The sequence below is a fragment of the Oryza sativa genome, chromosome 8 (genome assembly GCF_034140825.1).
Source record: "Oryza sativa Japonica Group chromosome 8, ASM3414082v1".
Lineage (NCBI taxonomy): Eukaryota > Viridiplantae > Streptophyta > Magnoliopsida > Poales > Poaceae > Oryza > Oryza sativa.
In genome coordinates this window covers 8,872,531-8,900,218 of record NC_089042.1, presented here as the reverse complement: position 1 = coordinate 8,900,218, position 27,688 = coordinate 8,872,531, and the positions used below count along the sequence as shown (strand labels likewise).

Here is a 27,688-nt window from a genome sequence, read left to right as displayed (position 1 = left end):
CGTGGCAACTGAGTCAAGCGTGGGACCCACGTGGGCCCCACATGTCAGTGTCCACGTCATCCTTTACTCTCTTTCCCACCTTCTCTCCCTTCTTCCTCTCTTCTCTCCCTTACTCCTCTCTCTCACTCTTCCGGTCTTCCCTGGGCAAGCTGGCCAGCTGGGCGTGGCAAGGTGGGACGGGAGGAGGGCGGTAGCGGCCGGTGACGGCCGACGTGGTGGCGGTGGCAGCCGACGACGAGCGGCGTGGGAGAAGGAGAGGCAGCGGCTCGGTGGTGGCCGGTGACGGGCAGCGTGGGAGAAGGAGAGGCGGTGGCTCTTCCTACCACCACAACGGCGCTATCCACTACTCCCTCATCGCCGCGGGCTCCAGCTCCGATTCCCTCCCCTCCCTCCTCCGCTGCATCCTTCCATCCTCCCCATCCGCCGAATCCCTCCTCACCGCATCCTCTCCGACGGTTTGCTTCCCGAAGTGGATAAGGAAGAGCCACACGAGGCTAGCGGCGCAAGGCGGGAGAGGAGACGACGCGACAACTGGCGAGACCGACACTGGCGCCGCCCGAGCTCCTCTAGTGCCGCCCAACGACAGCAACGCTTTCCCGGTCGCCGCCTTCCCAGACGCCGCCGCCGTCGCGTTCCTAGGCGTCTCCGGCGACCACGCACTCACCGTGTCGGCGAACGCCGATTCCGGCGGGATGCAAAGCTTGGGACCCCATCGGCGGTTGGCGAGACGGAGGTGGTGGTCGATGAAGGTGTCGAAGGAGAGCGCGGCGGCCCAGGCGGAGGAGAGGCTGTGACACTGGAGCACTGACCTGGGTGGGATGCGCGTGCCTCGCTCGCCTCCGACGAGGCCGATGCCGTGGCAGACTGTGCTGAGGAGGCTGTGGGGCGACCGGGCCGCGGCGGAGGAGCAGTCCTCCCGTGTTGTCGTCGTCGCCGCCGCCTTGTCGCCCACTGCCTCCTCCTCTCCCGCCTCGCTCCGGCGGACTCCTCCCCATCCGTCGGCCGGCTTGCCCTGAGAACAGGAGAAGAGAAGAGTGAGAGAGAGGAGAAAGGGATAGAGAGATGATGTGGCAGCCTGACATGTGGGGCCCACGTAGGTCCCACGCTGACTTAGGCGCCACGTAGGATAAAACCAGGATCAAAACCACCGAAGGACCTATTGTGACTGGTTTTGATTAGTTAAGGGACGCCGGATATCTTGTTCTGCGGTTGGCAGACGATTTTGTAACTCGATGACAAGTTGAGGGACCTTCGGTGTACTTTTTCCACCAGTGTATACTTTTCCCTACCCCCTCTATCTCTCTCCTCTTTTCCTATTTCTCCCGACGAGGAATCAACGGTAGTGGTGGTCAGCGAGCGTGAACTTGCCAACCCATCCGCGGGAAGGCGGCAGCTATGTTACCTCGATACGGCGATACGGATACGGATACGCGATACGTCGATACAGGGATACGGTATTTTTCAAAAAACAAGGATATGGGGATACGCTTATATATTTTTATATATATTAGAAATACAAAATATTAAGGATTTTTTTAAGAAAATAGCAATATAATACTAGTATTAGTGCAGTTGCAGTCCATTCCATGACCATCCTCTCCAACTCTGCTATAGTTGACGAAGCGATTTAAGGCTCCCCCCCCAAAAAAAAATTGTGTGTAATAAAGCGCAAGACTACAAATAGCATACAAAGCGCAAATTAATAGTTCAATCAACACAGTTGCTCTTGATGGATGTGCATCAACATTAGCAGCCGCACTACCCTTAGAATTGCTAGATGCACTAGCACAGACTGCACAGTAGCATTTGGAAGTTGGATCTAACAAAAACGATAGTCCTTGACTACTTATCCTAAAATAAAATAATAGAGGCATTGCAGATCAAGCATGGAACACTAGAGGAGTGGATTTATCTCAAGTAGTGAGGGAAACAAATAAAAAGCTGCATGGGTGCTTCGATGCAGCTGGTGCTGTCTTGCCTTGGGCGGTGACGGCCCTGGTCGGCTGCCACCCGGCCTCTAAACTCGTGGCGGAGGTGCTGTGCGGCTGTGCATGTGTTGCAGAGCAGGTGCTGTGCTGCCGGGTGCGGCGACGACGCAGTTGCTACCCAACGTGTGGTGGCGACATCGAATCACTGCATCGGGATGGGAGACGACGAGACGGCGGCTCTGCATCGAATCACTAATACGTACGGGATACGTATCGGATACGTCCGGATACGTATCCCGTATCCGTCACGTATCTGATACGGATACGCGGCCTAGAAGCCGTATCCAGGTAACGTAGGGCGGTAGTAGTGGTCGAGGGCCGGCAAGGAGGGGCCGCGGTAGTCCATGGTGGCATAGGAGAGGAGAGGAGAGGATGGAGGGGAGGGAGCTGGCGGGTAAGCCATCCCATCCATGGTAAGGTTACAACGGAGGTGGGCCACCATGACCAACGTGTCGCCGTATTCCTCCCGTGATGCGCCTCCCTTTCTTGGCCACCATCGTCATGGGCCACGTCGCGTCGGTAGCAGGCTAATCGCCTGGTAATGAACTCGACCTGCAAGATGAATTAGCAGCCAGCCAAGAACATGTGGTCAATAACTCAATATCAATGCTAAAATGTTGATCCTATTCTTGGCAATTCTTTGAATTAATCCTCAAAAGAAGACAACAACTCAGAACTGTATGCATGCATTCCGACAGATCGATCAAAATATACAAAGCTATGCTTATGAGAAGAGAAATGTTGGGTTTACTCCCACATCGGTAATTGATGATGGGGGAGCACGACTTAAAAGGTGGAAGCGGTCCTAACCCATCAGACTAGCCTTTTGGGTTGTGTAGACCCAAAACCTAAAGTTGTGGCTCTCGTTGGGCCTGTGGTGAAGCAGGTCCAATGTGACCTGGGTGGCCCACGATTGGTGGGCCGGGCTGCGCACTGTAACAAGTAGGCTTTGGTGGTTTGACGGATTCTGCGGACGGCGATGGCGCTAGAGAGGACAGGCAAGGATCCGTTATGGACTAAACCACCACCAAAACCGTTTTGTGACACAAAATGAACCGATATTAGTAATTGAGAGATGTTGTATATTCCTTTTTTGCGATTGAGGGACAATAATCGAACTAGACCCATACTTGAGAGGTGCAAGTGATTTAGATTTGGTTGCAACTTTTGTGGCCCAAAACGGGTTCGATATATCCATGGATTTGCACTGGATGGTAGAACGGGTTTGCTTAGCCCAAAATGGTTTCCACTCCCATTGTTCATCAATCCCCAAACCCTTATGTCTTCGTCGACAGTCAATTTCACGAGTGTGGCGCCTCACATCTCGCTCGACGCGCCGCCGCCATCAAGTGGCTCGCCACCTCCCTCCTCCCCACATCGGTACTGCCTTGCTCACCATCTTCCTCTCCGTGCAAGCTGCTGTCGCCGGCGGCCACAATGTCGCCATGGAGTAGTCCATCTTCGAGGTGATCGAGTCTGGCCTTGGCGTTCTCGTCTTCTCGATGATGATGTGTGCTGATCGCCACCGACGGCCAACGGACAAGGACGAGGACTAAGCGATCTATGCCGGTGGCACCTAGCCACCTGGGGCCTGAGCAACCACCGGTGGAGAAAACATCTTTAGCCGGTTGACCAGATTTCACAATAGTCCCGATTATATTAAAAACCAGGACAAAAACATATTTAATCCCGGTTTAAAAGCTTAGAGGTACTTTTTTAAAAACCGGGACTAAAGATCTATTTTTAGTCCCGGTTGGTAACACCAACAGGGAAAAAAGATCGACATACACAGAGTGGCTGCGCGTGGATCGGATACATATCTCCTCTCCTTTTAACTCCTCCTCACACAGTCACACCCTTATCTCTTCCTCCCCACCTGATCTACAGCAGAGGGGCGTGGAGGGCTGGCCGGCCGGCACGCGGCGGCTGGCGGCCTCGCGGCGCACGGAGGGCTAGCCGGCGCGGCGGCGGCTGGCGGCCTCGCTGCGGCGCGGTGCGTGGAGAGCCGGGCGGCCGCCGCGGAAGCGGGCGTAGCAGCCGGTGCGGCAGCGGGCGTAGCGCCGGCAGCCGTTCATTTTTTTCTGAGAATCCGTGATTCGGATCTGAGATTTGTGTGTGATGTGAATATATGATGTATTTGATTTGTGTGTGATGTGAATATGTGATGTATTTGTGATGAATTTTGTAGAAGTTGTGATGTAATTTTTTTAAGATGTTGTGATGTATTTGGAGATATCAATTGGAGTATTTGAAGGCGATTCGGGGAGGATTGATTTGGGATTTTGAGATGGGATAGAGTGAATCAATATATTAAAAACAATGAAGAAAAGAGTAAAGTAGCAACTGGATCAAGCCTCTTTAGTACCAACCGGGATTTAAAAAGGCTCTATTTTTAGTCCCGGTTGATGTTACCAACTGGATTTTTACTCCCGGTATTAAAGATAGCGATCTTTAGTCGTAGTCCCGGTTGGAAAACCAGAACTATAAGGGGATTACGAACCGGGAGTAAAAACCCCTTCTCCACCAGTGAACGGGGGGTTACGAACTGGAAGTAAAAACCCCTTCTCTACCAGTGAACGGAGATCGTGCCGGCCGGTGGATGCTGGATCTTTCGCAGTGCCCGCATCGCACCAATGCACCATCGTCCTCGTAGAAGTCGACCTCCGCTCAACTACGAACAATGTAGGTTTAAAATCCGAGAAAAATGAACGAAATAACCAGGAATGATTTTAGAGCGGACTTATACTCCTACTTTTATCGGTTTACAAGCCAATGCCTGAAAGCAGGAAGCGATGAATAAAGAAAAACATCTGGACTAATTCGAAATTTTGTTTGAAAACTTAAATTTGGGTTGTAGTTTATAAGATGACAAGCTGCGCCTACCGGGTTTTCGGTGCATTGCTGCAGTGTGGCGTACATGTATTTCTAGCATTCTCTGAAATGTGCAACAGCGGGGTTTCATTCAACAGGAGTGAACGGTACATTTATTCGTCTCTTCAATCCCAACTAATTATTAATGGTACCATTATTTTTTCTTTGCAGAAAAATATGAAGTGGTTCTTTAATCCATCCTCACTGCCAAGCTGTTGCTGGTAAGTTTGCAGTCGATTGATCTTCAATTGCAGTTTGTTCTGTCGTCCAAGCATTGTTTGGTGGGAGCACGCAGTTTCCTATTTCTGTAAATTATTGAACAAGCACTAATAAGATAACCATTTACTTCTTTTACTACTTGAAACAGAAGTGTGCAATTTTTCCTAAGGAATTAATATGTACATTAGTAGCAGTAGGGCATATATATCATGCACAGTAAAATGAGAGAAAACTCACTTGGTTGCTGGTTGACAATAGAAGCAGCACCCGCAAAGTCACACGATCCGCTAGCCCGACCGGTGGTCTGGTAAAAATTGTTGAATGCATAGGTCGCGTGTGCCACCTTAGTGTCAGGATCAAAGCACTGTGCACCTGGTTGAATGGCGCTGCAGTCCGCACAGCTACCACATGCATAGTCTAGTGCATTTTGCAGCCGTGCGTCCCCGACCTCCGATTTCGCAACACACCAACTTGGGTTCGGATCACATATGCCTATATTTCGGGAAACAATTCACAAAACAAATAAACAATGAGATGGAATCAAGATATGAATGCACATTTGCGAAAACCTCATTGATCTTAAAGATTGAGAGCAAAACATTACTTGGTGATGGCTTGAATACGATGGAAGCGGCGCCAGAGAAGTCGCAAGTGCCGCTAGCCTGGCCCTTGCGTTGGTAGTAGTCATTGAATGCGTACGATGCATGTGCGACCAAGGTGTTTGGCTCAAAACACACACTGCCCTGTTGGATAGCGCTGCAGTCCGCGCCGTTACCGCACGCAAAGTCCAACGCTGACTGCAATGCTGCACTCCCAACATCTGCTCTCGCCACACACCAACTCGTCTTTGTAGGACAAGCTCCGCCACCGCCACCGCCCCGAAAGTCAACCTCATACACCTTCTGACCATTTGGGTAGAACAAGCCAAAGTTTCTCTCTATGGTTGGTCCAGGCTTCTCGTTTTCATTGAAAAGAGAGAAAATGTAGGCGGAGACGTCACGCATACCGGAGGCTCCGGATACAACACGTCTGATAAGCCCATTGTTGTACGCTTGGGCGTTGGCTATCGTGGCCACCGAGTCCGTATCGGCTGCAGCTAGCATGGAAGATAGGGGAAATCTACCTCCAGAGGGGTGCCCTGATTCCGAAGCTTGCACACTAAGGATTCCATCTCGTCGAGCCATTGAGACCGTTAAGCTACCACCAGAAACCCTGTTTATCGCGGCGTAAACAGCGTCGAGCTGAGCATCAAAGAGGCTGAAGTACCTGATGTCGGTATTGCCATCGAGCACACCAGCATTAGGGCGGAACGTCGCGAACTCGAGAGAGATCTTGTCCGGCTGAGCCACGTACGCGAAGTACGGGTAGAGATTGACCATGAAGAACGAGCCGGTCTGTTTCAAGAAGTCGATCATGGGCTTCATCACCGATTGCGCGATCTCATCCTTAAACTCCCCCGCAGATGGAGGGGACGACTGCTTGAGCGCATCGAAGGCAATCGGCGTGGACACCTTCACGTCGTTCGCCAGGTTCAGGTTCTCCAGCGCCCTGTGCACGTTTCGCATGGCCGAGACGAGCGCCCCGGTCAGCTCGGGCCTCTGCCTGAACACCTCGTTCCCGACGGCGACGCCGCTGATCAGCGTGCCCCGGCTGCGGTACGGCGCCACGTTGCTCGCCACCCAGTCGGTCGCGCTGCGCAGGTCCTGGCCGGCGGCAGCCAGGTCGGCGTTGGGTATCGCCACCATCACCTTGATGCCGGTGTTCGCCATCGCGGCCAGCACCGTCGGGTCCGCGTCGAAGATCCTCACCGCGGAGATGCCGTTCGCCTTCAGAAGGCTCACCGCCGCCGGTGGGTCGATCAGGTCCTTTGCGTCCCTCCCGTAGCACACCCCGATCTCGCCCGCATCTGCATTGACGAGCAAAAGGAATTTTAGCATCGTTTGGCGTTGCCGATCGATCAGCTACTACTAGTCCAAAATCGAAAGCGTTTCTACGTTTGCCATGGTTACCTGTACGGGAGATGGAGAGCAGCAGCAATGCGGTGGCAAGGAGGAGGGAGCAGAGGAGGTGAGTGAGTACCATATGTGCTCTGATAGTTTGATCAAGACGAATTTGATGGTTGGGACAGGACTGAGGTGCAGGAATTTATAGCAAGCTAGAAATTAAAGCAACAAAAGTCATGCCACGACAGAGTAGAGAATGAAGAACTTGATACCTAACTGAGTTATGAAGGAAAGCACATATATGCCATTAGCGGGGTAGGGGGCATAATTATGTACTGCTTCAGCTTATCATTGCGCTTGTTTATCATCATTAGGTGAAAGCCACATATACAAGCATAACGCATCATAAGCACGTCCGTGCGGGAGTGTGTCACTAACACATGCTCGAAGAAACCCAAGGTAGCAACAAATGAAATCCATCCATTTAGCATAGATCATTTTTTTGGAAGAATCTATATTTCACCATTGACAGATCATCAGTTCTACAACCTACCTTTAATGACGAAGTGAACGTAGCTGAACTGATCATTAGCTTCCTTGTGGTGGAACTTGCTTACCTGGGTTCAAGTCGTAGATTTGACACGGGTGCTCGCATTTCACTGGTGGAGAAACCCTTTGTAGTCCCGGTTTGTAACCCCCCTTTAGTCCCGGTTTCCAAACCGGGACTACCAATCCGGGACTAAAGATCGCTATCTTTAGTCCCGAGTGAAATAACCGGGACTAAAGATCGATCTTTAGTCCCGGTTGGTAACACCAACCGGGACTAAAGATGGCTCAGCCACGTGGCCGGCTGAGCCTTACCAACCGGGACTGAAGATCGAGCTGACCCATTTTTTTTTACATGGCCCTGTTGCTGAACCATGCATATATATGTTTCAATACATATATATGCATACATATATATATATATATATATATATATATATATATATATATATATATATAATATTATATTATATGTATATATGGTTCAGTACATATGTACATGCATAATATATATGTATTTATACAAATATATGTTATGCAAAGGCATATGTGTGTGTGTGTATATATATATATATGACCAAGATATATTTACATTATAGAAAATGTGTACACATGCATATAGAAACATATGTAGTCATGTATTAATTACAATCCATTATATGTCCTAGCTAGGTACGATTTCGACGTAGTAGTAGTCGCTAGCTCAGAAGCTAAGGACCGGTGAATTGTGTTTCCGTCATAGTAGAATTCACCCTTGGGATCAAGGATTTCTTTGTTGATGGATCCCATGAGTTGTGCTTGAACCGCCGCGATAAATTCCTTGTGTGTGGTCAGGTTATCCCTCATGCGAATAAACTATATGAATGTATGAAATTGATTAGTAATTAAACAAGAAATCGTTACGTAATGAAATTTTGAATTTATTTGTACGTACATCGAGCTCTCTTGTGGTGATGATTTGGTCTGCAAGGCAGTGGCAATACTCGCACACGTAGTAGCCGCACAAGTTAGTTCCCTGCTTTTGCTTTGCGCACTACAAATAAATGACAAATTAACGGCGTGAGATCTAATTGAATCGGAGAAATATAAATGTAGAGCATGTGTACTCACAGGAAATTTGAACCTCCGCCTAAGTCTTTCTCTCCAGTTGCCGCGGACCAAATGACGGAACCGATACCAAGCCCTACATGGAGTTTAAAGATATGATTCGTAGTAGAAATAATTAACATAACAAGAATTTCTTAATTAACAGAGGAACTTATGACAGTATATGTCTATAAGTTCGAAAACCTTGTCAAACGTAGACTCTTTTTTATCCATTTAGTCATATACATTGACGGTGCAGGCCGACAGGTCGAAGAGTAAAAGCACCCAGTGGAATCTGCAATGTGCGTGGGATGCATTACATATGAAACACTTAGCAAGTTTGTACGGGAATGAAATTTGGTATGTAGGAAGACAGTAAAATTAAACTAACTCTATGTTGTACGGCAACAGTATGAACGTCTTGTAATGCTGCGTCTTCAAGAGATGGACGAGTTTGTCCTCTGTTTCTTGCGGATATTGGTCGAGCATTGCGACGTTTACTCTCCGAGGGTCGATGAATCCAGTATCGAAAACCCTCCGCCGTCGGGCCCTTTGAATCTCCATTCTACAACGATAAAAGGGAGTATTTTATTTTATATAGTCTACTTATATACAAGGACCTAATTAATTAAAGGAGACGTAGTAATTAAGAAATATAACTGAACGAAATACTTACAAAATCCAGCAACTCATAATAGAGACGTCGAGGGCGTCCAGCTGGTATAGTTCGTAGATTCCCTTGAAATTGATCCAGAGAATGTCATCTCCTTGCAAGAAGTCCGGGTCCCTGATCCTCGCTCCGATCATCTCTCTACCGGTGGCGCTCATCTCCATGTACAGCTGATGGAACTTGTACATTTGTGTGGGTAGGGACTGCACCAGCTCGGGCTTAACAAGCGGTTTACCGAGTTCGTACATGTATTTCAGTTCCGCCTTTTCTATTGGTTCAACTCCTAGCAATTGATCGTAGTTAGACCGGTGTCAGTAATAAATTCTTCTATCGTCATGTCTTCCCCGGTCACCAACGGCTCGATCTCCTGGTTTGGTTGCTCTCCAAGCTGAGGGACTGGTTTGGACTTTGCAGAAGATGCTTTCTTCAGCGTTCACTCATAGTCCGATAGCTTGATGGCCTCCTTGACAGGTGCAGACATACCCCTGAAGAAGTTCCTGACACTCGGGTCTATAGGAATCTTCTTTTCTAGACTTCGAGGCTTGAATTGTCTCTTGACTTCTGATGCCACGTAAGCGTCAAGCTCCTCTTGTGTAGACCCCCATTTTTATAACAGGAATCAATCGTATAAACCGTACCATTTCCCTGGATCAAGTAGTCTGGTACACACGAACTCATAGCTGAAATATCAAGTGCACATACACGAGAGTCTAGTACGAATTATTACATCATAAGCCCGCAGGCACAGTCTTAAATCATCGGACCGAGCGATCCAGAATACATTCCAAAAACAGAAGTAGGTAAGGCAGCGGAGTTAAGGCAGCGGCACGCCATTGCCACAGGCAACGACCGTAACTAAGACCTACTGAGCGCCATCATCCTCATCACTCTCCTGGTAATAGGCATAGGGATCCTCCGAAGCTTCATCTCCGGCCTCTGATTAAGTTTGAATATTGCAAGGGTGAGTACCAACCGTACTCAGCAAGCCACCACAGCAATAATGCACATGACAGAGGAATTCAAAGGATGGCTATGGTTCTTTTGCGCAAAGCAAGTTTTGTAATTCTTTTCACAAGCCTAAGACCTAGCATAGACTGATCAAGTTTTAATACCAGTGTTCACATTAAACAACGATGGTTCTGTCCACCATCCATTGTGATCCCAAGGATAGCTTCCCGCCATTGAGTCGTCATGGTTTTCTGAGGACGTCCACATTCCCGCCTCTCAGGAAGTGGCTCCATCAGCATAAAAAAAGTCATCATGTAATATCCCATCCCACACAAGTTAAAGAATTTAGAGTCTAGCCAAGTGTAATACATGTCCCGGTGCTCAATAACCGCGAGCACGGCTATTCGAATAGATTTGGTTTACTCACACTGCAGTGGATGCACACTTTACCCGCACTCCGCGACTGCCCAACACATGAGCCTCGTCCCAACATATGAGACGCGTCATGGCAAAGCTTTTCGATAACCTCGCATTGGCAGTACCCGCTCCATGAACTTAAATCCTCATGCACTCTAGGCGTTCATGTTTCTAGCAGTGAGAGGAGTTCTGGCGCTCCTGGGAAAGAGAAGTCTCACACACATATTAAATTATGGTTCAAGTTAAGTTCTCTCTCTCACACACTCATGGCAGTCCTACCAATGGCGACACCGATGTAGGGCTCGCCTCTCGGCCCTACCTCAACGGCTGTCCTACCGTAGCGCACCTGCCTCACTCAGGGGTGAACCATCTATGCAGGGATACTGCCTCCGCTCGGCTATCTAGTCCGCTAGGTCTATACCCATACGAGAAGTGCGGTTGTACGAGGGGTCGTTTCATGCTTAGCTTCATGGCTCGGTCCTTAATTGACCGGGGACGGTACTAGCCTTTTCCAGATACCACCCAAATCCTCCGTCCGCCCCAGTCGAAAATAATTGTTTAATTTTATTTCTCCTTTCACAAATCATGTCATTAACATCATGGCAATGTGGCGCTCATGTCTCCACATGCCGCATCTCAATTACCATCCCAAAGGTAATTGCCCAAGCATATAGCATTTGATAAATATGAGTATGCATGATTCTAGAATAGCATTTCTAAGCAATTGTCATAATTGACTAGGGACTCATACGTAAACATGGTTACGAAGGAATAAGGGGCAAACAATAATCAAGGCATGGCATAATCACAAGTAGGATGTTCATCATTGCATGCAATTTTATTTGTAAACAAAACAATTTCGCAATTGGGATCAACATGTTCAATGGAATAGTGATGACTTGCCTTGCTCAATGTTCTTGCAGGTCTTGACCTTCGCTTGGATCCGCAACTCCCTCGGTCTCTATAGTTACGTGCGAAAATTGATTTGAATTCGGTTAGAATTCAAATAAAAATCCAAATAAATTCCAAATGAAAGTCGAATGCGAAAGTCGATTTCTTTATATTAACTTTATTATTCGCGAACTAAGGCAAACCCAATTTCGATTCAAACTATTTTGCGAGTATAAATATTTTGTTGTCATAAGTTTTTAATTTAATCTACCCGAGCATTATATCCATATAATAGGTTAGAAATTTCTATCGCGAGCTAAATATCGGACGGAATCCTAGAAATATTATATGATTTAATTTAGCCTATGACTAACCGATTAAATATAATATACGTCTAAAATTCCTAGTGATTAAATCCTAACTTCTACCGTGAATCGATTACTTATAGAGATTATCCAAAACTAATCTATAATAGTCTACAAAAATTCATCTAATTGTTTAGTCGTTAATTCTTTTAGAAATTACCAAGAATAATCTATAATTTATATTAAATTTTGCAATTCTATGACCATAATTAATCTATAATTAAATTCTAATTATTTTAGATTTTCTTAAACTATTAACCTCCTTAATTTCTTCCTAATTTTCTATTTATTTTTCCTTTCCTTTTTCTCCATTCTCTCTTCTCTTTTTCTTTCTTTTTCTTTCTTTTCTCTCTTTCTCTTTTTCTTTCTTTTCTCTCTTTCTCTCTTTTTCTCTCTGCCGGCCTCTCTTTTCCTCTCCCTCTCTCTCTCGGCTCTCTCCCACCCGAGCGGCGGCGGCGGTGGACGCGAGGGGGAAGGAGAGCGGCGATGACGGTGGCGGCGACGGTGGCGCACGGTGGCGCGGGAGCGGCGGCACGGCGGCACGGGAACGGCAGCGCGGCGGCACGGGAACGGCGGCGCGGTGGCACGAGAGCGGCGGCGCAGTGGAGAGGGAAGAGGGGAGGAAGGGTGAGATGGGGTGGGGGAAAATGGAGAGAGGGGGGGTATTTGTAGAGAGGGGAGAAGGAGAGGGGGAGGGGCGGCGGCGTAATGGCGACGCGACGGCGGCGCTCGGGGCGGGACAACGGCGACGCGCGGGCGGCGACGCGATGGCGGCGCGGGGCTCGGAGCGGCGATGCGACGGGCGGCGGTGCGGGGCTCGAGACGGGCGACGCGACGGGTGGCGTGGGGCTCGACGCGGCAATGGTGACGGCGCGCGGCGATGGGACGGCGACGCGGCGGGTGGCGAGCGAGCGGCGTGACAGGCGGGGCGACAAGACGCGCGCGGCGGCACGGGGCTCGGTGCGATGGAACGGGCGTCGCGGCAGCGGCGCAGGGCGACGGCGAGGGGACGGCCGCGCGGCGGGGCGCAGGCGCGAGGGGACGGGCGCGCGGCGGCTCGAGGCGCGAGGCCGACGGCGACACGACGGTGACAGCGCGGCAGCGGCGGCGGCGCGCGCAACGGGCGGGCGACGCGGCGCACGCGGCAGGGGAGGGGGCGGGGCTAGGGGGACCACGATCGAACACCTATGCCGCAATGAACAGTAACTTTCCCTATTTATCCCGATTTTAGCCCATTTTCTATTTAAATATAGCCCTATAAATTCTAATTTTTGCATAAATGAAGTTTACTCCATATTTGTGTTATCCTAACTAAAAATTCACCCTAATTTAATATCACTCATATTTTGTTTATATAATTTATTTGAATTTTTAATTAGGGTTAATTCTCATTCCATCGTACTAAAATTTAATTATTGCTAATATGGTCGCGATAATATTTTATTTATTTCCAATCCCACCTAATCTTTATTTTAATTTATATTTTAATTATTTATTTAGCCAACTTGATTTTTAGGGTTTATTCCTAGTTAGTTATTCATTATTCGCGATTAATAAATTCCGAGATCAAAATCCAATGAAATAGGCGAATAAAATCGGCATGATGCAATTTATTACTTAAAAAGTTTTTGAAAATCCATATTTTTGGTGTTTTGATTTCGTTGGTCGAATTTTCAGGGTGTTACATCTTGCGTGCAATCGTACCCCGGGTCCTTGTTCTTGGCGGCGTCAACTTTCGCCTTCTTCGTTGCCCTTGCGTGGGCAGGCGGTGGAGCTGGGGGGGCCCTTGACTTTGAAGGTGTCGGAAGAGGAGCTTGCGGAGGAGTAGGTGTAGGAGCCCGAGGAGGAGTCGGTGCAGGATCCTGAGGAGGAGTCGGTGCTGGAGCCTGAGGTGGAGACGGTGCTGGCGGAGCATGAGGAGGAGACGGTGCAGGATCCTGAGGAGGAGATGGCGGAGCCGGAGGAGATGGTGCATGAGACGCCGCTTGTCACCCAGGGAGGATGATGTACCGCCTGCGCCATAGAATAATGGCATGGCTTGTGTCTCGTAGATGCGTCTCACCATCTCCTCCAGGGTAATCCAGCTCGAGGTCCTCGTACGCGCCTTCGACCAACTCAACTTCGACCTTCGAGTATCCTGCTGGACTCGGCCTGCAGTGGTAAGTACCTGAAGGGTTCGTTGGGATGGCCATGCCCGACGCCACCTTCAAGTTGTGAGAGATTATTTATTAGTAATCAACATATATAAGCAGCAACTACCGGAATGGCTAAATCTAAAAATATAAACTACGAGCTTACCTTTATTGATAAGTTCTTGAAAGGAATATGCAGCTCACATGGTGTCCGCTGAGTGATGTCATCAACGGGACAGGTCGATTCGTCCTGTGTTTGCATGGCGTCCATGCTCTGTGATCCTACCTGTCCCGTTGAGGCGCAGCTGCTACGGTTTCCTGACGGGCTCACCATTGCAGGAGGAATGGTCGGCTGGGGATCATGGGACTGATGTGCGGCCATGCATTCATCAACCTTCCCTGCCACCTCCTCTTGCATGCTGAGCTCGTAGCTCGATACCCGGAACTCTAGATCTGCAATCTTCGCCTCGGTATCTCTCTTGCTCCTCATCTGACTCCTGTACGTGTGGATGTCCTCCTTAAAACCAATCTTCCAAGGAATCACCCATTTCCCTCGTGTTCGTCCTGGATGCTCTGGAGTCTGCAGGGCGAGTGTCAGCTCGTCCCTATCTCTGTCCGGTCGGAACGTGCCCTGAGAGGAGGCTTCCACTGCATCTGTTAGTCGTCGCGCAGCCTCTCGTATCTGATCGCCGAAGACTAGTGAGCCATCAGCTAGGTTGAGCGTTCCACCGTAAGCATAGTACCAGAACTTCGATCGTTCCGGCCAATTGGCGGTTGCCGGTTCGATACCCCTCTCAAGCAAGCTAGCCTCCATCTCCTCCCACTTCGGCATCGCGACGCTATAGCCTCCTGACCCCAAGTGGTGATGATACTTCTTCTTGGGGGCATTTTCTTTGTTTCTTTCCATCATCGCCTGCCCTTGTTCACCTGTCTTATATGCAACGAACTCGTCCCAGTGATCCCTTAGCTTTGGGAATGTGTCGAAGTTCGGTGTCTGCCCCTTCAGGATATACTTCTGGTACAGATCTCCCTTGAAGCTCTGAAACTGTTCTGCCATTTTCTTCAGAGTCCACCTTTTCACTTTGTCCTCTGTACCCGCAGGAAGGGTGAATGTCTCGAGCATTGTGGTCCACAGCATCTCTTTCTCCGAATCTGGGACAAAGCTCTCATGATCTCCGCGTGCCCTTGTTCTTCGCCAGTACACCGTACTGACAGGCACGTTATCCCGCACAACCCAACCGCTGTGACGTACATAGTTCTTGGCGGCTTCGGCCGGGGCACTAGGACGTCCATCTTCTTCCACTTCCGTTATGATGTGCCGACCCTCAAGCTTCTTCGCTGCACCTCGTTGCCCGCGTGCCCTCTTCTGTCCAACGGAGGGTTGACTTCCACTAGCCTCCTCCTCCTGGTTCCCCTCCACATCCCTTTCCACGTGCCCCTGGTGGTTCCCCTCCGCATCCCTCTCCACGTTCCCTTCCTCGTTCAAGTACTGGTTTGGATCCTCGTTCCCCTCTTCTTCATTCCAGTACTGGCTGCTTCCCTCCGCGATTGTATCGTACAATATCTGTTCCTCATCGCGGTCAGCCATCTGTTGATACAAGAAACATCTGCTAAGTCATGAGACATTTATGTTTTAACAATCTAAGTCATGTATGCTAAGTGTAACTATCGTACATTAGAACCCTACACAACCTTACGTGCTAAGTCTAATTACAAATCGTGATATAAGCTAAGTCTAGGTGACGTATATTATACAACCCTAGCTAGTCAATAATTATATACTAAGTCTAATTACAAATAAAATAATCTTATAATAAAACTCAAATAATATTACATGCTAAGACTTAAATAGTCATGTATGCTAAGTGTTTCGTGCGTATATGCTAAGTCTAATTAAGACTACAATAGTCAATTGCTAGGAGTCGCACCAATTCTGTAGTCAATAATTACATACTAAGTCTAATTACAAATAAAGTAATCTTATATTAAAACTCAAATAATATTACATGCTAAGACTGAAAGAGCTAGTCATGTATGCTAAGTGTAACTGTCGTATATGCTAAGTCTAATTAAGACTAAAATTGTCAATTGCTAGGAGTCGCACCAATTCCGTAGTCAATAATTATATACTAAGTCTAATTACAAATAAAATAATCTTATATTAAAACTCAAATAATATTGCATGCTAAGAATGAAAGAGCTAGTCATGTATGCTAAGTGTAACTGTCATATATGCTAAGTCTAATTAAGACTAAAATTGTCAATTGCTAGGAGTCGCACCAATTCCGTAGTCAATAATTACATACTAAGTCTAATTACAAATAAAATAATCTTATATTAAAACTCAAATAATATTAGAACACTACACAATCTTATATGCTAAGTCTAATTATAAGTCTAATAATCTTAATTGCATTACAAATATAACAATCAGCACGAATTCCTTCTAGGGCTAGCTCTTCCACTCCAGCTTGAGGGACGACTCCGACAACACGTCTTTTCTGCAAGATACAAAAAGATGTATTAGGATAAATGCAAAGTAACATATATATATTGCATTTCACATTCACGTTCGTTCGCTCATTCACGTTCCCTCGTTCACGTTCGTTCGCTCGTTCTCATTCACGTTCGTTCCCTCGTTCTCGTTTGTCTTCATTCGATCGTTCTCATTCACGTTCGTTCCCTCGTTCTCGTTCACGTTAATTCGTTCGATCGTTCTCGTTCTCGCTCTCGTTCGTTCGATCCTTCATCGTTCTCGTTCTCGCTCTCGTTCGTTCGATCGTTCTCGTTCTCGTTCACGTTCTCGGTAACGTTGACGTGTTTGTTCTCGTTCACGTGTTCGTTAACGGCGGTGTGGCGGCATCGGGCCGGCGCGTGGCGCGGCGGCGTGGCGGGGACGGCGGCGGCGGCAGCGTGGCGTTGCATGCGGCGGCGGCATTGCGCGGCGGCGAAGGCGGCGGCGTGGCGTGGCGGCGGCGGCGTTGCGCGCGTGCCGGCAAAGGCGGTGGCGTGGCGTGCCGGCGGCAGTGTGGCGCGGCGTCGTCGTGGCGCGGCGTCTCATGGCAGGCGGCGCGACGGAGAGACATCGAGATCGGAGAGATCAAGATCGATGAAGGGAGCGAGGCGGCGGCGGCTCTCACCCCAAAGATGCGGCGGCGGCGGAGGAGGCGGAGACGGCGGCGAGGACGACGAGCTCCTCGAGACGACGGCGAGATACGGCGGCGTCGGCGCAGGGATTTGCCCTAGGCAGTGGCGGCGAAGGAGAGAGGCCGAGAGAGATCGATCGGCCGAAAACGTCTAAGTGTTGGTGGAGAAGACGAGGGCGCACCGGGAATATATATACCCCCAGATCTTTAGTCCCGGTTGATGAGAACAACCGGGACTAAAGATATCTTTAGTCTCGGTTGTTGAGAACAACCGGGACTAAAGACTTTTCTTTAGTCCCGGTTGTTCTCAACAACCGGGACTAAAGATCTTTTCCCACTATTTCCAAATTCTTTTTAAACCCGGTTAGGGTTAAGAACCGAGACTAAAGATTATAGCACTGCATATTATTTTCGCTTACATATGTGTTTCTAAAATAGAAGTTAATGCATTAACATTATTAAAGTACAAAGATTAATGACAATTACTTCGAAAAATTATTTTTGTCTGTAATAAATTAAGTGGATAAATCGTAATAAGCAAATATATGACTTAAAATTAATAAAAATTCCAATAATCATATATACTTAGCATATGAATGATATTATTAAATTGGTAAAAGCTCTAATTAAGATACGTATGTACATACTGTATGATTTAAAATTAATAAAAATTGTAATCATCATATATACTTAGCATAGGAATTGTATTAAATTAAATGTTAAAAACTCTAATTAACATATGTAAATGCCACAGGCATGATTTAAACCTTTTAAAAATTCGAATAGTCATATATAAGTAGCATATGAAAGATAGTAAATTAAATTGTGAAAAACTCTAATTAACATCTGTAAATGCCACATGAATGATTTAATACTTTTAAAAATTCTCTAGTCAATTATAATTAGCATATGAATGATAGTAAATTAAATGTTAAAAACTCTAATTAACATATGAAATTGCCACTTGCGTGATTTAAAACTTTTAAAAATTCTCTAGTCAATTATAATTAGCATATGAATGATAGTAAATTAAATGTTAAAACCTCTAATTAACATATATATGAAATTGCCACCTGCGTGATTTAAAACTTTTAAAAATTGTAAGTATCACATATAACTAGCATATACATGATTTAAACTTGTTGAAACCTCTAATAATCATGCGTAATTAACATATGCCATACATCAATTGATTTATATGGATAATCAATACATCCAAAATAGTTTACATCGTGTACACAATAATTACGGCATTACATCAGCGGTGACGGTTGACCGCACGTACTTTCTCCTCACTATTGTTCCCTCCTTGTGATCGCTGCGTGAGTAAGGGGTGTCTTCATTTGATAGGAGGATGCTAGGGTCAATCGTCACCATGAAAGGGGGTTGCTCATCCAACTGATCGTAATGCTCGTCAGTCTTGTCGTCAACTCCGACGATTTTTCTTTTGCCTGGGAGAACCACTTGACGCTTAGGCTCGTCAGGCCCTCTGCCCTTCTTTCCTTTGCTAGACATGTCCTTCATGAAAAAGACTTACGTTACATCATTGGCAAGGACAAAAGGTTCGTCCGAGTATCCAACCTTGTTAAGGTCAACAGTTGTCATCCCACTGTCATCAATCATTACGCCTCCACTAGTCAACCTAACCCATTGGCACCGGAACAGAGGAACCTTGAGAGGACCATAGTCAAGTTCCCATATGTCCTCGATGGCACCGTAATACGTGGCAGTTGTTCCATCGTGTCCCATGGCATCGACACGAACAGCGCTGTTTTGGTTCGTGCTCTTCATGTCTTGGGCTCTCGTGTAGAATGTGTACCCATCGATCTCATATCCCTGGAATGTCGCGATCGACCCAGACGGTCCCCTCGCCAGGAAGGCAAGTTGTTGGTTGATCGACTCGTTACCCATGAGATGTTGTCGTAGCCACGCGGGGAAAGTATCAATGTGATGCCGTGTAATCCATGCATCGGACTTACCGATGTTCCTGGCGCGAACTAGAGCCAAGTGCTCCTCGATGTAAGGAGCTACCAATGAAAAGTGTTGCAGAACAGTGAAATGGGCTTTACGGAATAAATTGTTGTCTACCGTCATTATTGCTTTTCTTCCGAGAGTTCCCTTTCCCCGTAGTCTCCCTTCATGGCGTGATTCAGGTACCCCGATTGGGCGAAGGTCTTCGATAAATTCTACACAAAATTCGATGACCTCCTCTGTTCCATAACCCTTGGCGATGCTTGCCTCTAGACGAGCACGGTTACGAACATACTTCTTCAGAACGCCCATGTACCTCTCGAAAAGAAACATGTTGTGTAGGTACACAGGCCCGAGAATACTGATCTCTTTCACAAGGTGACAAAGCAGATGCGTCATTATATTCAAAAATGAAGGTGGAAATATCAACTCAAAACTGACGAGACATTGTACCACTTCATTCTGAAGGGCTTCTAATCTATCCGGATCGATGACCTTCTGCGAAATTGCGTTCATGAATGCACATAGCTTTGTTATTGTTGCCCGGACATTGTTTGGAAGGTTACCCCTTATTACAACTGGTAGCAGTTGTGTCATCAACACGTGACAGTCATGAGACTTTAGGTTTGTGAAATTCTTCTCCTTCGTGCTTATTATTCGCCTGGTATTCGTGAAGTATCCAGACGGTACCTTTATGCTCTCCAAGCATTCAAATATACTTTCCTTCTCTGCCTTGCTAAGAGTGTAGCTGGCTGGACTCAAGTAATGGCTTCCTTTCTCCTTTGGTTCCGGGTGAAGGTCGCCGCGTTGTTCCATATGCTTCAGATCATTACGTGCTTCCAGTGTATCTTTCGACTTTCCGTATACACCTAGGAAGCCAAGAAGGTTTACGCAAAGGTTCTTAGTGAGGTGCATCACGTCGATTGCGTGGCGTACGTCCAAGAATTCCCAATATGGTAACTCCCAAAATATAAAGTTCTTTTTCCACATCGCCGCGTGACCATCTTCGCTCTCTATAGGCTGGCTTCCAGGCCCCTTTCCGAACACTACTTTAAGATCTTTAACCATAGCAAACACTGTTTTCCCGCTGCGATGTTTAGGCTTCGTACGGTGGTCGGCCTTATGTTCGAAGTGCTTGCCTTTCTTCCGTACCGGATGGTTTGCTGCAAGGAATCGACGATGACCCATGTATACAACCTTCCTACAGTGCTTAAGATACGTACTTTCTGTTTCATCCATACAGTGAGTGCAAGCCTTGTACCCCTTGTTGGACTGTCCGGATAGGTTGCTAAGTGCAGGCCAATCGTTGATGGTTATGAACAGCAACGCTCGTAGGTTAAACTCCTCATGTTTGTCCTCGTCCCACACAGGGACACCTTCCTTCTTCCACAACAGTTTAAGATCTTCGACCAGTGGTCTTAGGTACACATCGATGTCGTTACCAGGTTGCTTGGGGCCTTGAATAATAATCAACATCATTATGTACTTCCTCTTCATGCATAGCTAGGGGGGAGGTTGTAGATACACATCGTAACGGGCCAAGTGCTATGGTCGCTGCTCATCTCTCCAAAAGGATTCATGCCATCCGTACTCAAACCAAACCGTATGTTTCGTGCGTCCTTTCCAAATTCTTTAAATTTTCTGTCGATGTTTCGCCACTGTGAACCATCGGCAGGGTGTCTCAGCATCCCGTCCTGTTGACGCTCTTCAGCATGCCATCGCATCATTCTAGCATTCCCCTTGTTCCTGAACAAACGCCTTAGCCGTGGTATTATAGGGAAATACCACATCACCTTAGCAGGAATTCTCTTCTTTGTTAGCTGCCCGTCAACTTCTCCTGGATCGTCTCGTCTAATCTTGTATCGTAGTGCTTTGCAAACAGGGCATGCTTCTAGGTTCTCATACTCCTCACCGCGATATAGGATACAATCGTTCGGACATGCGTGAATCTTATGAACTTCCAGTCCTAGCGGGCAGACTATCTTCTTAGCCTCGTACGTTGTCTCGGGCAATTTGTTTCCCCCCGGAAGAATGTTCTTGACGAGTTTCAATAAATCGCCAAATGCCTTGTCACTAACCCCATTTTTTGCCTTCCATTGCAAGAACTCCAGAGTGGTATCCAACTTTTTGTGCCCCTGCTCGCAACCTGGGTACAACGAAGTTCTGTGGTCCTCCAACATCTTGTCCAATTTATGGGCCTCCTTTTCACTTTCGCAGTCCTCCCTAGCGTCCTGCAACATCTGATCAAGATCATCCGCAACGTCGTTACCATCAGCAGCTATTTTCTCCTCGCCCGTTTGATTTCCTTCAAATCCAACATACTGAGCAAAGTCCGGAATATTGTCGTCTTCCACTTCATCTTCTTCCATTTCAACACCTTGCTCTCCGTGGGATGTCCAACATTTATAGCTTGGCATGAACCCCGACTCAAACAAGTGGAAATGAATAGTCCTGGATGCAGAATACTCCTTCTGATTTTTACACTTATTGCATGGACAACAAATAAAACCCCTTTGCCTGTAAGCTTCGGCCACTCTCAAAAAATAGTGCACGCCGTCAATAAACTCTTTGGACTGCCGGTCAGCGTACATCCATTGCCGATCCATCTACATGAGTCAAAAAAAAGCGTACACAAATAATTATTCTTACAATAATGACAGTCATACAATAATTATAAGATATCTTTATTCATACAAAAATCATAAAATATTACACCAAATAATTCTTAAAAACTATTTGTAAAGTTTTAAACTAATTTTAATGTGCTTTACTTCTTTTAATTTTCATTTTAGTTTGTTTTCTATTATTTAAGATTAACTTTCACTAGAGTTTTCCTTCTCAACTATTTTATAAAACCTTGTTTAGCAAATGAACTAAATTTCTATATATTTTTTCTTCCCCACACAAATTTTCTCTCTCATCAACTTACAACTATACTTTGGAGACAAAAAAGTGTGCAAAACATAGGTGCAAATGTAATATGACAAAAAAAACATTGGAGGATGAAGTTGCAAACCTTTTAGGCACCTCCGATTTGTATGTAATCACCAAAATAAATTCAATAGAAATTTTGGCATGACCTCCCCTCTTTTTTGAAGAAATTTTGAAGCTTGCTCGGGCAGCTGGAGGAGGAAGAAGACATATATATAGGGGTGGGACTTTAGTCCCGATTAGTAGCACCAACCGGGGTTAAAGATCACCGGGATCTTTACCAACCGGGACTAAAGTTACGATCTTTACCGGGACTAAAGATCCCGGGGGGGCCTGACATGCCCTGACAGCATTCGAACCGGGACTAAAGATCATTAGTCCCGGTTGGTGTTACCAACCGGGACTAAAGATCAAATATGCCCGTTACCCTTTTGAACCGGGACTAAAGATCATCTTTAGCCCCGGTTTTTATTGCATCCGGGACTATTATGGAAATCGGCCGACCAACGAAAGATGGTTTCTCCAGCAGTGTTTACGGCAAATTATTCTTTAGTAGTAGGTGATGTACTTCACATCAACAACGAGGCACCGTGGTGATTTCGTCAATTTCAATATATGATAGATAAATATTTCGGAGATGCTCATAGAGGCATGATGTTTGTTTACAGGGGGTGAGGGGTGAGTGTGCATGTGTTATAAACGTCTATATTTGTATTGTGTTTCTAAAAACATTAGTTGTTCTACGAAATACCACCGGACAAGCATTTTTCTTGTTCCAAACCACAGACTATATTAATATTATTGATACTAAATATTTAATAGTGTATTAAATAGATTGATTCTTTATTAATTTAATAGCTTATTCTTGTAAAAAAGGTCCATATCAATTACATTTATTAATTATTTATTTTAGAGTAAAACACATAACACTTGAAATTGAGATTCTAATATGGATACAACTTCATAATTATAAAGTAAATTTCACAAAACTACACGTTTTGTAGTCCAAGTTGCAGAAAACCACACACACTTTGACACTTGGCACTTAAGTACATATATTTTGGTAGTGTAGCTTCACAAAACCACACTATGAATGAATGGATTCACCCGCGAGATGACGTGACTGTTTCACCTAGGATGAGGACATGGCATCCTATTACCAGCCATCGCATGAAATTAATAGGATGCAACGTCCTCATCCTTGATGGAACAACCACGATATCTCATGGGTGAATACATTCATCGATAGTGTGGTTTTGTATAACTAAACTACCAAAATATATGTACTTAAGTGCCAAGTGTCAAAATGTGTGTAGTTTTCTGTAACTTGAACCATAAAACATGTGGTTTTATGAAATTTACTCTAACTAAAATGCTAAGTACTTTTAAATTTATAAAAAAACAAAGAGTTTAATTTACAACAACATATTATATTTAGCATATTCTTTTGATAAAAGAACTAGTTTATATATTGATTTTGGAAGCACAGTATAAGTGGTTTTCATGTTTCGATAAATATTTGTGGTTGTATTCATTCCGATTTATATTTGCTATATATGTATCTTTATTCAGTAATATTCAATCAAGTTTCTTAATTTTATCTGAAATTATCGTTTACTATTCTAATTTGAAAAGAAATATGGTTAGGGTAGTTTCTGTTTGTTTCTAAGCCATTTTAATCCCTAGTGGCGTTGCCACAAGCCCACAAAGAGTGATGCTCTGAAAGTCTGAAGTTTGTGAGGCAGCAACGGTAGCGAAGCTTCAAACCAGCAGTGCCTAACTAGTAGAGGCTGTGTTTAGATACAAAAGTTTGGATCCAAACTTCAGTTCTTTTCCATCACATCAACCTGTCATACACACACAACCTTTCAGTCACATCATCTCTAATTTCAACCAAAATCTAAACTTTGGATCCAACTAAACACAGCCAGAGTGGGGCACCGTGGCCTGGAATGCTGTGCCGTGTGCCTCTTCTCTTTTCTTTTCTTTTCTTTTCTTTTTTGCTTTTCATAGTCTCAAAGATTACAGATGGTTCTTTATCTCAATGATGGTTAGTAGAATTATATTCCACGGTTCATAAATTCCTTCCTTGCTTGGAACCGTATGTAAAATTTTTCACCTTGTCACATCAAATGTTTGGACATATATATGGAGTATTAAATATAAATGAAAAAATAATTAATTACACAAATTACGAGTAAATTGCGAGATGAATCTTTTAAGCCTATTTGTGTCATGATTTGACAATGTGGTACTATAATAAATATTTGCTAATGATAGATTAATTAGACTTCATAAATTCGTCTCGCAGTTTACAGGCGGAATCTGTAATTTGTTTTGTTATTAGTCTATGTTTAATACTTTAAATGTGTGTCCGTATATCCGATGTGACACGTCAAAACTACTTTATACCCATGGATCTAAACACCCCCTTAAATATACTGCTACTTGCTATACTCGTTTTCTTTTAAACCTTGCGTAAGGTTGTAGGCTGCATGCTATACCTTAAATAATTAGATAGAGCTTAGGATCAAGTGCAGATAAGAGTTTTTTTTTACCGTTTGGTATATATTTAGGGCCTGTTCGGTGGCGCTAGCTGCAGCAGCTGCTGATTCATATCGTCACTTTTGTTTTACGTTCGCCCCTGATTACACCCTCTTCCAATATGAGCAAAACGCACCTCCTGCAAAAGGCCGATAAAACAAAGTGTCGACTATGCCATGCCGGCCCGATTCTTCTTGAGCCGTGCCTGGGCCGGGCGGACCGAATGGCCATCTATAATCACATAGCCTTTTTGCAAATCTTTCCTTGACAGGTTGGAAGGGTTCACTCTTCATTTTACCCTCTGGGATAGGAAGTCTTCTAGGTACTTCTCTTCAAAAGTAGCTCCCTCAACTCCTAAAATTTCTCTGTCCCTAGGGCAAGAGATGTTAAACTAGTTAGGCTCTGATACCAATCGTAGAATCGTAAATGGTCTTTCCCACCCCAAAAGCTAGCCAATGAGGTGAGGGGCTCCCCTATTTATATATTAGGTTTCTTACCCTTCCACAACCAATGTGGGACTATTTAAAAAACAACACTTATAGTTGGCAATAGGTGATGGTTATTAAAAAAATCGACACATATATTATAGTTGCCGGTTTTGAAAAAATGGGTACCCATACAAAATCGAACAAAGCCAAACTGACACCCATTCATCCTTATCCACTTCCACCCAAAGGCTTCTCGCCTCCCTCTCCCACTTGCGGTCTACCTCCTCTCCCTCCCCTTCCCCTTCCCCTCCTGCGTTAGTCTACCCTGGCTGTCTGATGACAAGGTCTTAGAGCTTGGTGTCTGCGCCCATCCACCCCCGCCACTTCAGGCCACTTCCCCTCCCCACGCACAAGGAGATAAGGCCAGAGGCAAGGGGGAGCACAATATGGAGATGGAGGCAGTGGTGGCGGCCGGTGGCGCTGTCGACGGTGATAGGGTGCCATTGTCGAGCACGCCTGGAGGGACAACAACGAGTCGGCGTCGTCATCCCGCTCGTCGCTCTCCCGCGACGGTGTCTTCCTGCCGGAGCTCCACCCAACGGTAGCAACACCTCTCCTAGCCCATATGTTTTATTATTTTGAAGATTATAGGTGCCGGTTATACTGATAGAACCGACACCTATAATCTCTATAAGTGCCAATTTTAAAACTGGCACCTATGCACCTATGCAGTTAGGCCTCGGTGCTGACGAATTGAACCGGCAACTATGAGAGTAGTGAACATCCCATATCTTCTTTGAGCTTCTTTCGAGAAACCACTCAGAGGATCCTCAGATGGGTACGATCAACGCATTCACGATGTAGATGACGCACTGCTACATAATTGCTTTTCGCAAGCAGGCATTTTCACTAAATTATGAGATATGATTCTGTATAAGACTTGCTATATTTCGATTCATGGTAATTATGATCACTAAATTATGAGTCAAACAAAGCTGGAATCACTTTATTTGGAATTATAATTAATCTTATATGCATTTTGGAAATTGTTATACTAATTATGGATATTTTTATGTTACATAAATTTAAAGGTATATTATGTACTAATTATTCCGGGTTATAATTCACAGAAATAAGGTCCATAATCTTGTGATCCTAACAAATTTTAGTTTAACTTTATTAGATCTAGAATGGACTCCTTGTCAATTTTAGAAATTTTGCTACATATTATAGAAATTATTTGTTATTCAAAATTTAGAGGTATTTTATGTACATAAAGTGCAAGGTTTTAATATGCAATATTAAAGTGCATAATTTTGTAAGGCCATGTTTGTTCAGCTTAAGATTATTGTAATATAGATTATTGAGACAGATTAATATAAGCTGGATTATAATAAACTGATATAGAATAAGCTCTAAGTTATTTGTTTCTTTGGATTGTTAGCTGTTTGTTAGCTAGTAACTACCCAATAATCTAAAAAAAAAGCACCTTTAGAGTGGATTACTGGATTATAGTAATCTGGCTTATAAATTATAATAATTTATCATAATAAGCTATCTGTTTGTTTCAACTTACTTGTAATAATCTAGATTATAATAATCTTAAGTTGAATCAAATAAGGCCTAAGTCTACTTAAATTCGGTTCATCCCAAAAGGAGCTAAAATGAATTTTCTATAGATTTTACAAGTCTTGCACAAATTTTAGTTGCGCCAAATAGCATTCCTGGGCCTACTCCTTAAGTATAGGAGCCTTAATTTTATGGAGGACTCTACCCATCAGACGTCCGATGCCTCGAAAAAAATCGAACGGTCAAATGTTGCAGTTGACCAACAAGTGAAACATTAAGTTATATATGGTGAAATAAAAAAAATCAGCAACTGAAACATTTAAATATTTTATGAAACATGGTGAAGATACACGTTGAAACATGTCGCTATCACACATGAAACAACAAGTATTAACGGATTGAAACATTTGTTTTTCTTTTATCATAATATAATCATGCGATATCTTGTTGTAAAGATTTTATTACAACGAATATAACGATATGATCGGATCATATATTGGATAAGTAATTTAAGAGAAAAATCATTTTGAAGTTTGTTAAAATACATACATGTATGCATGGATGAGGCGGAGAAAGAGACTAGTAACAGGTAGTTTCAAGAACTTTGTGAAACATATCGAAACACACGCATTGAAATATATCACTATCATGTATGAAACGTTTAGTTTTAACGGTTTGAAACACATGTTTTTTCTTTTGACATAATATAATCATATGATATCTTGTTCTAAAGATTTAATTGCAACGAATACAACGGTGTGATCGGTTCGTAGAACGGATAAGTAATTTAGGAGAAAAAATATTTAAAAAGAGGAGGAAAGAATAAAAAGAAACAACTAGGCATGCATTTTGCAGTGAGACAGGGTTTATCAGCATTTTCCGAGAAAGTAGCGAATAGCAAGTAAGTAAGGACTAAGCTATATGCGTCCGACGTTTTTTATCTCATCGGGCGTTCGAAGTGAAGCATTTTCGTAATTTTATCCTGGCCCAACTCAAACTGTTGGTCGGCGAATGGTTTAAACC

General features: G+C 45.0%; 1 protein-coding gene across 1 annotated transcript; it reads right to left on the bottom strand.

Moving 5' to 3' along the window:
- Nucleotides 1-4,929: 4,929 nt before the first annotated feature.
- LOC4345052 (glucan endo-1,3-beta-glucosidase GIV) lies at nucleotides 4,930-7,195 on the bottom strand. The gene is made up of 4 exons (XM_015793643.3): nucleotides 7,088-7,195; nucleotides 5,683-6,984; nucleotides 5,316-5,570; nucleotides 4,930-5,164 (listed from the first exon to the last, which is right to left on the bottom strand). The coding sequence occupies exons 1-4, from the start codon at nucleotides 7,158-7,160 to the stop codon at nucleotides 5,061-5,063; spliced, it is 1,734 nt and encodes a 577-aa protein (XP_015649129.1). The 5' UTR covers nucleotides 7,161-7,195; the 3' UTR covers nucleotides 4,930-5,060.
- Nucleotides 7,196-27,688: the final 20,493 nt, after the last annotated feature.